Source organism: Tupaia chinensis, unplaced genomic scaffold, assembly GCF_000334495.1.
Source record: "Tupaia chinensis unplaced genomic scaffold, TupChi_1.0 Scaffold150288_1, whole genome shotgun sequence".
Classification (NCBI taxonomy): domain Eukaryota; kingdom Metazoa; phylum Chordata; class Mammalia; order Scandentia; family Tupaiidae; genus Tupaia; species Tupaia belangeri.
Genome location: NW_006210128.1, coordinates 825,442 through 840,286, shown reverse-complemented (window position 1 = coordinate 840,286; position 14,845 = coordinate 825,442). Strand labels below are relative to the sequence as shown.

At 40.6% G+C, this 14,845-nt stretch overlaps 1 protein-coding gene across 2 annotated transcripts in view; it reads right to left on the bottom strand.

The window, feature by feature from the left end:
* Positions 1-287: 287 nt before the first annotated feature.
* Positions 288-14,845, bottom strand: part of AKAP3 (A-kinase anchoring protein 3) — a 39,640-nt gene continuing 25,082 nt past the window's right edge. For both annotated transcript variants that reach the window (XM_006172025.2, XM_006172026.2), the window contains exons 5-6: positions 13,390-14,845; positions 288-653 (exon numbers count right to left, since the gene is read on the bottom strand). In XM_006172025.2, coding sequence (XP_006172087.1) covers positions 498-653; positions 13,390-14,845 — 1,612 coding nt within the window. In that variant the 3' untranslated portion in view covers positions 288-497. The remainder of the gene's footprint in view (positions 654-13,389) is intronic.

Here is a 14,845-nt window from a genome sequence, read left to right as displayed (position 1 = left end):
GACATGAAGCCCAGTCCTCAACATAATTTGAATGAATTTGATAGGATGGTAGAAACTATTTTCTGATGTTCATGGCTATGATAGACTGAGGTAATTCTCGAAAAATTGTGGCTTCAAAGGAATCTGAGGAGAGCCGCAAACGGTGGCACAGAGACAGGGGCCCTGAGGCAGCCTCTCCACCCAACACCGTTTTACCTCTGCTCCCCATCTGATGGTTGTCCACGCCTGAGATCTCTTTACCTTATTGCCCCATCAGACCCCAGAGAAACCAAGCGCCTGGAGCCCTTGTACTGTAATTGTTTTTAATCTTATGTCCTTGCTCGCATAGACAGGAAAATCTGCAAAATCCAGTGACCAGCATTAAGATGACGTGTCTTTGGTGTGAGTGGTGTGAGGATAATGTTAGGGCTCTGTGAGGATCTGGAGAGGGAGCTGGGGGGTGAGGAGGAAGGAGGGCTGGGCCGCCGCTGGAGGGGACCGCGGTGGGTGGGCGCCGATCACAGGTTCGCCATCAGCCAGTCCAGCAGCTGCAGCCGTGTGACGTTCCCCACCGCCTCGTCCAGCTGGCGCTCCTTCTCGTAGCGCAGTACTGACTGCAGGACCTCGCCCACACTGCGGCCCTTCTCCACAGCGGCAGCCGACAGCTGGAGCAGCTGTGGAGAGGAAAGAAGACAGTGGTTCGGGGTGAAGAGCAGAGCACCCAACGGGCCAGAAAGCGCCTGGCCAGGAGAGAGCAGGGAGGCCAGGTGACCTTTGGGAGATGCTGCAGAAAGGACTCAAATCAGACATGGGGAAGACATCTTTAACTGTGAAGTTGGCTGGTCTGCTTGACAGGAAAGAGGTGGCGGCATCACCGCTCATGTGATAAGAGATGTTAACATCCACATGTCCACGGTCTGAAAAACGTGATTTCTTGTTAAGACTAAACACTTCCTGTTTTCCCTCATAAGGCTTTGCTTCCAGTGGGCGTGTCGACAGTGTTCCTGCTCTCTTAGGTGTCCTAAGGTTCTAAGCTCACCCTCCATCATTGTCCTAAAACCAACAAGGGCAAAGACAAAACATGCATGGACAGAGGCAGCTGCTGCTTTTCATGCCCACAGGCCAGAGAACCCTGGAGTGCTGGAGCAGGGAGCCCTCAGAGACCGATTCAACCCTCCTGGGAACTGGGCCAGAGGGTAGGAGACGTGCCTGAACCACACTGCTCATGCTTGGCGGTCACGACTCACACCCAGGGCTCTGAACCCTTGGCTCAGTCCTCATTCCAATCACAAAATGGGAAAAAACAGTGAAAGCAGCTATTCTAGTGTAAGTACAGGGCTTTGCCATTCATTGGCATCCTCACGGCATTCACTGTCGCCAAGTAACCATATTTTTATTTTGTGCATTCTGACCTGTCTCCACGAGGAAGCATCAAAGGGCAAATGAATGGGCCAACTATCAGGCACTGTTTTCAGAGGGAGCAATATCCTCGTGAGAAACTAACGTATACATGGGTACCCTTGTGACAAATACAAAGAAAGTCTTAGCAGAGGAAAGATGTACAGAAGAACAGAGTGGAAATTCGGTTCCACTAAAAAAGAAAAAAAAAATCCAAAATAAAAATGAAACAGATGGGCTACATAGCAGAATAGAGGAGAAAGGAGAAACCAAAAGCTCAAAGGTCAATCAGTTGAAATAATCTGTGCTTAAACCTTTTACCAAAAATAAATAAATAAAAATAAATAGAGCTCAGGGACCTATGGACAACACCAAAAGATTTAATATTACATCATTAGAATTTCCCCGGAAATGGTGGTACAGAAAAAATAATTGAGGGACCGGCAGGTGGCGTAGTGGTTAAGGGCGCTGGACTCCCACATGGCTGACCATGGTTTGAGTCCCAGACCTGGCCACTTGCTTTCTCACTTTCTCTCTCTTCCTTCGTCCCTCTCTGGCCAAATTAAAAGAAAGTTAAATAAAATAATTCTTTAAAAAAATCCATTACAGGACCAGCAGTTAGCGTAATGGCTATGTCGCTGGACTCCCACGTAATCAACCGCGGTTTGTGTCCCGGACCCGGTGGCTTAAAACTCACGCCGGGCACGTGTGCATGCGTGCCCAAGATCCTGAGAGGAGAATGGAGGAGAAGGGATTGCGGCGTGGCCATCCTCCATCTTCTCGCTTTCTGTCTCTCTGTCTCTCTCTGTCTGGTGAGCACACATGCCCTATAGTGAAAAAAAACCTCTCAAAAAAAAAAAAAAAAGAAAAAAAAGAAAATCTGAAGAAATATTTGAAAATACATTTGAAGAAATAATAGATAAAAGCTTCCTTAACTTGTCAAAAGACATAAATCTATAGATTCAAAAAGCTTGGCATATCTTAAATAAAATAAACCCAAAGAAATTTACTCCAAGACCTATCGTAATTAAATTGCTTTAAAAAAAATTATGAAAGAAAAAAACTCTGAGTGCAGCCAAAGAAAACCAACACATTATTTATGAGGAGAATTGCAATTCAAATGACACCAATTTTTCATCAGAAACCATAGAGGCCATAAGGAAGTGATGTATTTTTAAAATACTAACAAAAAGAACCTGCCAAGGACCCTACCGAAACTCTACGCATCCCCACCGTCCTTCCTCCTTGGACCCCAGGTTGGTTGCCTGGGACTTTAAGGCGAACCCACACCCCTCCCCACCCGAAACCCGGATCGAGCCGGCCAGCAGTTCCGAACACCAGGCGGACTGAGGCTGCAGGCCCGACCAACCTGGTACTGTCATTCATTGTCTGATCCCTTTCCACTAGCCTTTGGACTCTTTGAATTTTGGTGATTTGATAGCGTGCGGCGCTTTTCCATTTTGTTTTTCTTTGCTCTTGGGGTGTTGCTTATTTGGTCAGTTAAAGGCTCACCACTCCTTAGATACAGCGAGGACTTTGGGCCTTCCAGGGCTAGTGGCAACAGTTAATGGTAATTGTGAGTAACAGGTAGGCCAACCATAAGATAAATCATCAATCTTCTAAGCCTGTACAACTTTTTAGAATCAGAGATACCTTAAATAAGTTAGCAAGAAACATATAGATTACCTGATGACTAAGAACAATCACAAAGGCTCAAGAAATATGAGCAACCAACAAAAGGCCTCTCCGTCAAGGGAAATCATCAAGCCTACATCACCCACAGTCAATACAATGGACGTCGTGGACATGTCTGATAAGGAATTCAGAATATTTGTAGTGACCAAACTAACTGAGATGGAAGAGAAAAGAGACAAGGAGCTCCAGGAGATGAGGAAGTCCTTTAATGACTTGAAAGAAGAAATGGATACCCTAAACAAGAACCAGATGGAACTTCTAGGTTTGAAGAATGTGATAGAGGAAATCAAAACCTCCCTTGAAAGCATTAAAAGTAGGTTAGACCAGGCAGAAGACCGAAACTCTAATGTAGAAGACAAAACATCTGACCTAGAAAAAAGTATCAAGAAGATTGAGAAAACAACCATGAAAAATGAGGATAATATACGAGGAATACTGGACACCATCAAGCGCCCCAACATTCGGATAATTGGTATTCCGGAGGAGGAAGAAAATAATAAGGGCCTGGAAAATTTATTCCATGAGATCCTGGAAGAAAACTTTCCAAATCTAGAAAGGCATTCAAATATCCAGACCCAAGAAATACAGAGGACCCCAAGTAGAATCAACCCAAGAAGATCATCTCCAAGGCACATCATAGCCAGACTGGCAAAAACAACAGACAAAGACAAGATACTAAAGTTGGCAAGAGGGAAACGCCAGGTTACTTACAAAGGTCACCCCATCAGGCTAACATCGGATCTCTCAGCAGAAACAATGCAGGAAAGGAAAGAATGGGGAAGCATAGTCAAAGTGTTGAGTGAAAAACAATTTCAACCAAGAATACTATACCCGGCAAAATTATCTTTTATATGGGAAAAAAAGATAAAAACATTCTCAAATAAACAAAATTTGAAGGAATTTACCAACACCAGACCAGCTCTTCAAGAGGTTTTGAAGGGAGTACTATACCAGGAAAACTAAAAAATCAGAGACAGTTATACGAGAACAAAAAACAACTAAGAAAATGGCTCACTTAATGATAGGATCAGGTATGGAAATATCGATAATTACATTGAATGTCAATGGATTAAATTCCCCAGTTAAGAGACATAGACTAGCTGAATGGATAAGAAAACAGAAACCCTCTATCTGTTGCCTACAAGAAACTCACCTTATGGATAAAGATATACATAGACTAAAAGTCAAGGGCTGGAAAAAGATATTCCATGCAAATGGAAATCAAAAAAAGGCTGGAGTAGCGATATTGATCTCAGACAAAATAGATTTTAAAACAAAGACTGTAAGAAGAGACAAAGAAGGGCATTATATAATAGTAGATGGGGTAATCCAGCAAGAAGATATAACCCTTATAAATATCTACGCACCCAACTCAGGTGCGCCTAAATATGTGAAGGAAAGACTGCTGGAGCTAAAAGGAGACATAGGGAAAAATACTATAATTGTTGGAGATCTCAACACCCCGTTATCTCCTATAGACAGATCTTCTAGACAGAAAATAAATAGAGAGATACAGGACTTAAATGATACTATAAATGGAATGGGCTTGACAGATATCTATAGAACTTTCCACCCTACATCCACAACATATACATTTTTCTCACCCCGACATGGAACCTTTTCAAAGATAGATCATATATTAGGACACAAATCAAGCCTTTACAGATTCAAAGGCATAGAAACTGTACCCAGCATCTTCTCTGACCATGATGGAATTAAACTCAAGATTAATTTCAAGAAACAACCCCGAAAACACACGAACACATGGAAACTGAACAACCTACTTCTGAATGACTTCTTCACTACTGAAGAAATTAAGGCTGAAATAAACAAATTTATGGAAACAAATGATAATGAGGACACAAGTGTCCAGAACCTATGGGACACAGCAAAAGCAGTCATAAGAGGGAAATTCATAGCAATTAGTGCACATAAGAAAAGGATGGAAAGATGGCAAGTAGATAACTTATCATCATGCCTCAGAGAACTGGAAAAACAACAACAAACGAACCCCCAAAATGCCAGGCGAAAAGAAATAATAAAGGTTCGAGCAGAAATAAATGAAATAGAAAATAAACGAACCATACAGAAAATAAATGAAAGCAAAAGCTGGTTCTTTGAAAAGATCAACAAGATCGATACTCCATTGGCTAGACTGATCAAGAAGAAGAAAGAAAGAAACCAGATTAATCAAATATGTGATGAAACAGGCAATATTACCACGGACATAGCAGAAATACATAATATCATTAGAGGATACTATGAGCGACTTTACGCCAACAAACAAGATAACCTGGAGGAGATGGACAAATTCCTGGATGCATATAAACTACCAAGATTGGATCAGGAAGACATAGAGAATCTGAATAGACCTATAACAAGCCAGGAGATTGAATCAGTAATTAATAATCTCCCAACAAAGAAAAGCCCAGGCCCAGATGGCTTCACTTGTGAATTCTACAAAACTTTCAAGGAAGAATTAACCCCTATCTTACTAAAATTATTTCTAAAGATTCAAAAGGAAGGAAACCTTCCAAATTCATTTTATGAAGCCTCCATCATCCTCATCCCCAAAACAGATAAGGATATGACAAAAAAGGAAAACTACAGACCAATATCATTGATGAATATAGATGCGAAAATTCTCAACAAGATACTCGCAAATCGTATCCAACAACATATAACAAAGATCATTCATCACGACCAGGTAGGCTTTATACCAGGGATGCAAGGGTGGTTCAATATACGCAAGACCATAAATGTAATACACCACATTAACAGAAAGAAAGATAAAAACCATATGATCATCTCAATTGATGCGGAGAAAGCGTTTGATAAAATACAACATCCTTTTATGATTAAGACTCTCAGTAAGATTGGTATAGAAGGGTCATTTCTGAACACAATAAAAGCAATCTATGAAAAACCTACAGCTAATATTATACTGAATGGGGAAAAGCTGAAAGCTTTTCCTCTGAAAACAGGTACTAGGCAAGGCTGCCCACTTTCTCCACTGCTCTTTAATATAGTACTGGAAGTCTTAGCTATTGCAATCAGAGAAGAGAACAGTATTAAAGGCATTCGAATAGGCAAAGAAGAGTTGAAAATATCTTTATTTGCAGATGACATGATGGTATACTTAGAAGACCCAAAGGTATCCATGAAAAAACTGCTTGAAGTAATAAGTGAATACAGTAAGGTGGCAGGATACAAAATCAATATCCAAAAATCTATAGCATTTCTATTTATGAACAACAAGTTGAATGAAGCAGAGCTGAAGAAAGGAATCCCTTTCACCATAGCCACAAGATGTATAAGATATCTAGGGATAAACCTAACTAAGAAAGTCAAAGACCTTTATAAAGAAAACTACGAGAATCTTAAAAAAGACATTGAAAGTGACATAAAAAAGTGGAAGGACATCCCATGCTCCTGGATTGGTAGAATTAACATAATCAAAATGGCAATTCTACCCAAATTAATCTACATGTTTAATGCAATTCCAATCAAAATACCAGAGATATTCTTCAGAGATCTAGAAAAGACAATTATAGAATTTGTCTGGAACCATAAAAGACCTCGTATTGCAAAAGCAATCCTGCGTAAGAAGAATGGAGTAGGAGGCATATCACTCCCTGATCCCAAGATATACTATAAAGCTGTGGTCATCAAAACAGCATGGTATTGGCATAAAAACAGACATGTGGACCAATGGAAGAGAATAGAGACCCCAGAAATAACTCCCAAAGCTTATAGCCAACTGATCTTTGACAAAGGATATCAGTCAATCCATTGGGAAAAGGAAAACCTCTTTAGTAAATGGTGCTGGAAAAACTGGGTATCCACCTGCAGAAAGATGAAACTGAACCCCCATCTTTCACCATTAACAACAGTCAACTCAAAATGGATCAAAGATCTGAACCTAAGACCTCAGACAATAAAACTACTTGTGGAAAATGCTGGGGAAACTCTGGGAGACATTGGAGTAGGCAAAGACTTCTTAAATAAGACTCCCAAAGCACAGGCAATAATCCCTAAAATAGACAAGTGGGACTATATTAGACTAAGAAGTTTCTGCACAGCAAAGGACACAGTAACAAGTGTGAACCGACAACCCTCAGAATGGGAAAATATTTTTGTTAAATATGCCTCAGACAAGGGACTGATAACGAGAATACATAGGGAACTCAAGTGCCTTATGCGAAAAAAAATGATTAACCCGATTAAAAGATGGGAAAGTGAGCTGAACAAAAGTCTCTCTAAGGAAGACATACGAACAGCCAAAAAGCATATGAGGAAATGCTCGACATCCCTCATCATAAGGGAAATGCAGATAAATCTCTCTCTGTCTGTCTGGTGAGCGCACATGCCCTATAGCAAAAACCTCTCAAAAAAAAGAACATGTGAGTAAGCCAGGCTATGAAAGAAAGATATTGTATGTATTCACTCAATATATACCGACTATCCGCACTCTATGATAGAGAGCAAAAAATCGGAGGACATAAAAGCAGTGAAGGTACTTAATGAGAATAGGACAGTGTGGAATGGGGTAAGTGAAGAGAAGAGGATAGAGAAAGATAGCAAGTGAACAATAGAGAGGCAGGACGTTAGTGAGAAACAGGGCTTATTAACTGTTGATGATGACATGTATAGTATTCTCAACTGGATTGGTCTGAGAAGTATTTCATGATGGGCAAAGTATTTTTACAAGCAAAATGAGAAATAGCAATTGACTGTTTTAAAAAATAATTAGAATAATAAAAATAATGATTGGGGAAAACATAGAAAAGATATTGAATGTTGAAGTGGGGAGATTAATGTCTCTGTACTGACTGACATGCATGGCATTCCCTTTTGAAAAAACAATGTAATACACTGTAAAGTTATATGTAATCCAATGTAATATAAAGAAGATTATGATGATGATAATAAAAAAAATAAAATAAAATAAAATAAAATAAAATAAAAAGAACCTGCCAAACCAGAATTCTATATCTAGCAGAAATATAGTTCAGGATTGAAGGTCAAATAAAGACATTCTCAGATTAAAGAAAACCTAGGAGGATTTACTGCCAGAAAGTTTTCTAGAAGAATTACCAAAGGAAGTTCTTCAGAGAGAAAGAAAATGATATCAAGAGACAATTAGTACTATCAAAATAAATAAAGAGTAATACGAACAGTAAGACTCTCAGTATAAGACTATTCTCTTCAGTTTTTAAAAAAGATTTATTTATTTATTTCCATTTGTTATTGTTTCTTTTTTCTTTATTTGATGAGAAGAGAGAGAGAAAGGGAAAGTGAGAAAGCAAGCCGCCAGGTCCAGGACTTGAACCATGGTTGGCCATGTGAGAATCCAGCGCCCTTATCTACCACACCACCTGCTGGCCCATCTCTTCAGTTTTTACAAATACATTTTAGCATTAAAAGCAAATGTAGCATTGTGTGAGGGCTTTTCCAGTGTATGAGGGAATCTTCAAAACGTTCGAGGAAACTGTGTATTATGAAAAACCTATGCACAGATTTCAAAAGTCTTTTGCACCAAAATAAACTCATACTTTAATTCTACTTTTCCATGAACTTTTGAAGTCTCCTCATATGGAGATTAAGTAGACAACTAGAATATAAAGGAGAACGGTAAAGGAGTCTCTATGGTAGTGATATTTCTAGTTTAAGTGGTAAACTTCTTTTAAAATTGCCGGAGGGCACGTGCACTCTACAGAGAGAGATGGAGAAACATGCGTACGTATAGAAAGAGAGAGAGCGCTCCCCAGCAGGGCCTGGCCACACTGCGACTCCGTTGTCCATTTCCCCCGCCTTTGGGGATTTTTGAGCAGGGATACACGCATTCATGCCTGGCGTGGTTTTTAAGTCAGAGGGGCTAGAATTTGAACCATGACTGGCCATGTGGAATCTGGGTCCCTTTACTACTAGGCTACTGGTAAACTCATGATTCTACACAGACTCTGAAAAGTTAAGTATATTGCAATGCCTAGGGAAAACACACAATTTTTTTTTAAACTAAACTACAAAAAGAAATATAGATGGGGGGGCGGCAGGTGGCCTGGTGGTTAAGGCACTGGGGACTCCCACATGGCCAACCACGGTCTGAGTCCTGGACCTGGTGGCTTGCTTTCTCACTTTCTTTCTCTTTATGTGTCTTTTTCTGGTCAAGTGAAAATAAATGAATGAATGAATGAATGAATGAATGAAATTAAATAATTCCTTTTTTTAAAAAAAGAAATATAGTTAAAATACAATTGATAAGTTATAATGGAATGCTACTTATGTTCATTATAATCTAAAAGAAGGCAGCAAAGGGAAAACAGTAGGAAAAACAGGAAAGAAAAACAAATAATGAAATAGTAGACTTAAATCCCAAAGTATCAGCATATTAAGCTAAATGTAGTCTAAGCACACTATCAGAATGGACATAAACATGACTCAACTACATATTACCTATAAAAAAAGTTCAAATATAACAATATAAATAGATTAAACATGAAATTATAGAAAAGATATACCATGCAAATACAAAATAAAACTTTTTGTCTAATACTTTCAGACAACTGACTTTTTGGGCCAGATAATTTTGTAAAGAGCATGGATAATTCAGTGGGGACAGATGCCCATTAGTCCTTTTTATTTTTTTTTAACTTAAAACATTTTTTATTTCATAAGAAAGGAAGAGAGAGAGAGTCAGAACCCTCATAGGGTCTTTATGCTATCTTCCACCCCAGCCTTCAGGGAGCCCTGGGCATATTCAGGAAAGTCTCTGGACTTGAACTGGGAACCTTCCCATGTGAGATTGCCTCTCAGAGTATCATGTTTTATTGCTGTGCCACTGTCCGGGCCTCAATGGTGTTTTTAACAAATGGTGCTGAGACATCTGCATATCTACAGGCAAAGAATAAATATGAATCCGTGCCTCACATCATACACAAAATCAATGCAATGTAGATAGAACTAAATCTAAGAGCTAAACTTACAAAACACTTAAGAGGAAAACAATTCTCATGACTTTGGGATAATTTAGGATTTCTACCTCTCAGCACTCTTGACCTAATGGCATGGATAATTCAGTGGGGACAGATGCCCATAGTCCTTTTCATTTTTTTTTAACTTAAAACATTTTTTATTCCATAAGAAAGGAAGAGAGAGAGAGAGTCAGTCCTGGGCATATTCAGGAAAGTCTCTGGACTTGAACTGGGAACCTTCCCATGTGAGATTGCCTCTCAGAGTATCATGTTTTATTGCTGTGCCACTGTCCGGGCCTCAATGGTGTTTTTAACAAATGGTGCTGAGACATCTGCATATCTACAGGCAAAGAATAAATATGAATCCGTGCCTCACATCATACACAAAATCAATGCAATGTAGATAGAACTAAATCTAAGAGCTAAACTTACAAAACACTTAAGAGGAAAACCATTTTCATGACTTTGGGATACTTTAGGGTTTCTACCTCTAAGCACTCTTGACCTAATAGGTCAGATAATTCTTTCTTGTGAGTTATCACGTGAATTGTAGGACATTTGTAAGTATCTTTGGTTTCTACCCACTCCACTCCAGTAACACTCTCCTCTCCTGTTATGATAGTCAAATATGTCTCCAGATATGGACAAATGTCCCCTGGGAGGCAAAATTGCCCCCAGTAGAAAACCACTAGTCAAAAACTCATTAGCTATGATAACAAACACAAAATAAAAGCAAAAAATGATCAATTAGACTTCATCATTGAAAACTTTTACTCTCCAGGACCAGCGGATAGCAGAATGGTTATGTCGCTGGACTCCCACATGGTCGGTTGCACTTCAAGTCCCAGACCTGGTGGCTTAAAACTCATGCCAGGTATGCGCGTGTATGTGTGCCCAAGAAATCACAAAAGGAGAAGGGATTGCAGTGTGGTCATCACCCCATGGGGGGTGATTTCTTGCTTTCTGTTTCTCTGTCTCTCCAGCAGATGGACACCGCCTATAGCAAAAATCTCTCTCTTTCTAAAAAAAAAAAAAAAAAAAAAAGCTTTTACTCTTCAAAAGGTTTCATCAAGAAACAAGTCACAGACTGAGAAAAAATATATACAGTTGCAAATCATACATCTGGTAAAGGACTTTAATCCAGAAGATGGAAAGAAGTCTGTAATTCTAAATAGAACAAATAAACTAATCAAAACATGGTCGATAGATCTGCACAGATGTCTCACCAAAGAATGTAAATGAATGGATAATGGGTCCAAAAAAATGTCCAGAGTCCTTAGTCATTTCAATGTATGTATGCCAGATTAAATCCACCATGAGATACCACTACAATGACTGCAGTAAGTGAAAGAGTAACATTGATGAGGATGTGGAGAAACTGACATCCACATAAATTGCTGGTGAGAATGTAAAATGGTACAGTCACTTTGGAAAACAGTTTGGCAATTTCTGAAGAAATTAAACTTATCAGAGCCAGCAGGTGGCACGGTGATTGAGGCACTAGATTCCCACATGGCCAACCATGGTTCGAGTCCTGGACCTGGTGGCTTGCTTTCTCATTTTCTCTCTCTCTCTCTCTGGTCAAGTTAAAAAATATATATATAATAATAACCAGCAGTTGGCATAATGGCTATGTCACTGGACTACCATGTAGTCGACTGCGGTTCGAGTTCCAGATCCGGTGGCTTAAATTCACACTGGGCCCATGTGCGTGGGTGCCCAAGATCTCAAGAGGAGAAAGGAGGAGAAGGGATTGAGGCATGGCCATCCCCCCTGGGGGGTGATTTTTTACTTTCTGTCTCTCTCTCTGTCTCTGTCTTTCTGGAGAGCACACGTGCCCTATAGCAAAAACCTCTCCAAATAATAATAATAATAATAATGATAATAAAATTACTTTAAAAATAAATTACACTTATGAAGAGGCAGTGATTTCATTCCTCATTACCTACATAAGAGAAATGCAAACCTATATCCTACCCCCTTCTATACTGTCTCTAGTATCTACAGTTGGCCTCTCTGCTCTTATACCTTCTAATCTTTCACTTTCTGCTATAGAGTGCAGACATTCGGTATATACGGTAACATCTTTGACTTGGCCAATATGTACCATATTCATGCTGGGAAAAACCATGTTGTACACTATAAAGATGGACTGTGATTACAAGTAAATTTTTAACAATTAAAAAAAATTCAGACTTCTAAATTTGAAGCACCAACCTGGAATAAATAACACTATAAAAATAAACCAGGTCCTAAGAGACAAAAAACCAAAAACTTCATACCTTACGTAAAAACAAATTCGAGATGGGTCAAAGTCTAAAAAGTACTAGAAGAAAACAGGGAAGAATTTTGGTTAATGTCAAGCTGTGCTTTCCTCAGTTGAGAGGAGATCATTAAAGCTGAGAGAGAGGAGGTCAAAGAGCATTGTGGGGATGGCCTCTTTTATTTATTATTATTTTTTTTTAGTCTTCCTACTTTATTATGAAGCAGTAACTTGGATAAACATGCATATTCTCCATTCTCAAACTTCCATTTCAGTGAGCACTTCCAAGGTTCACTAGGACCCTGTGGTAGAAGGACAGGGCTTTGAAGGCCTTTATTACCTTTGTGAGTAATAGCAGTGCTCAATTGTTCCCATCTGTCTTTTTCCTTACTTCTTTTAAAAAAAATATTTGTTATCATTATTTTTCTATGTTGACCAGAGACAGACAAACAGAGAGATAGAGAACAAGCTGCCAGGTCCAGGACTTAAACCGTGGTCAGCCATGTGCGAGTCCAGCACCCTTAACCGCCACGCCACCTGCTGGCCCCTCTTACCCTTCTTAATTGATTGAGAATGCCGGAGGAAGAAAGGTATGAGTCACGGAATTCCTTCAAATTCCTAACACCTCTAGGACAACCAACTGAGACAGGAAGAACAGAGTTCAAAAGGTCATGAATCCAGATCCTTTGCCCCCTTCCCCAGGACATCCCAGAGATACTTCCCAGCAGCTCCTCCTCTGGGCAATGCTGTCCCACCTAAACTCAGCCTGGAGCCCAGATCTCAACCTGATTCCTTCACCAAATTTCTTGGCAGTTCCTCTTTGCAAACTCTCACTAGTAAGTGCAGAAAACAGACAAAGATGTGATGTATCCCCCTTTTTCCCCTTTGATATCCCTCTTATCGGATAGCATCTAATTTTACTTGACCCATTATCTCTGTGACGAAGCATGTCTTCCAACTGTTACTCTTTCCATTCTACCTTTCCTGTGACTGCCTTCCCATTCAGAAAGAAAGCAGAAATTAAGACCTAAAGTAATCCTTGGGAAGACTTTCCCAATTAGTCTTGCTTTTCTTTCTTACCTTCTCCTGGATCCCTTCATCATCACCAGCGAAGTACAAAATGGGGACATTGAGCTCAGAGGCAGCCACCCACTGGAGGACAGCTTGGAGTTGCTTGTTCTGCACCGTGTCACCTAGGCTGTGGTTGCTGACGATCACTTTCGGCACTGCGCACCCTTCAGGAGGCTGTCCTGAAACACCTCTCAACTCATTGTGGATAGCTTGGTAGGCGTTCTGCAGTAGGGCTTCTGCCGTCCCTGTGGCCTTGGCTGGTAAGCACTCATACAAATTTTCTGGGAAGGCTGAAGTTGGCCTGCTGGCATCCCCACATTTATCATCTCCCAGCTCTGCCAGGGGAGAGTCACAGGACTTAGCAATAATGAGACATAACTTCATCACCGAGTCCACCAGGTGGTCTACCATCTGTCCATTCATGTGGCCATCTAGTTGGTTGGCCACCATCTTAGTCAGCCCAGAAAAGGTACCACCAGCCTCATCACCTTCACAGTTTCTGGTGGGACAAGGGGTTGCAGGTCTTTCACACGGGTTGCTGATTTCTTCTTTAACTGGATGTTCTGGCACCTTGGGTTCACAGCTACGGTCGTTTTTGAAAATGGTCTCACCAAGTAAGTTCCGGATAAAATTGAAGAAAACACTCATTAGATCCTTCTTTTCTGCTTGTTCTCGGTCACCTACTAAATGAGGAGACTTGAGGCTGGACTCATCAGGAACTACAGGAGACTTCTTGCTGGGAAAGTTAGTGCTTCCAGCAGCTTCCAGGAAGCTCTGTGCATCCATTCTTCCTCCCTGGGCCAGGTGGTACTGAATCAGGAGCAGGGCAGACACAATCAGGTCCTTGGCCCAGGAATCTGAGTCATACATAATACTGTCAGCGTTCTCTGGGTGACACAGCAGGGGGCCGAAGTTGCTGATATCCTCAGGACATGCACAGGGGATGTCTGGGGGAGACTTGCACTGTTGGTCGGGCATTTCAAATGCTGCCCGCTGGAAACCTGGAGATTTACATTCTTTCTGTTGGTTTTTATGCCACATGGTCAATCCCTCTTTGATAATGTGCTCACCCAGAGTCTCAGCACAAGTCTTCTCCGGTTTGTGCGGAGAGTACACTTTCTCTTTTAATTTAGCTTCGGATTTCATTGCAAAGTTCACATTTCGGTGTTTAGGGTCACCCATTCCTTTCATGGAGATGAGGGAATAACTCTCAGCCTTATCTTTGGTTTTCCTCATCGTCTCGGGGCATTTCTTGAACATCACGGTATACAGCTTACCCAGCATGGCATCCATGATATCTGTGGCCTTTTGGCTTCCATGGGAGAAGAGGCTTCTTTTCACAGCTGAGACAAAGTCTGTATCGGTCATCAGGGTCCCTGTGACATTGTGGAGGTTCTTCATGAAGGAGTCAATGAGATCCGACACCACCTCTTTCGCATGCTTGATCAGGACCTTCTTCAGCAGG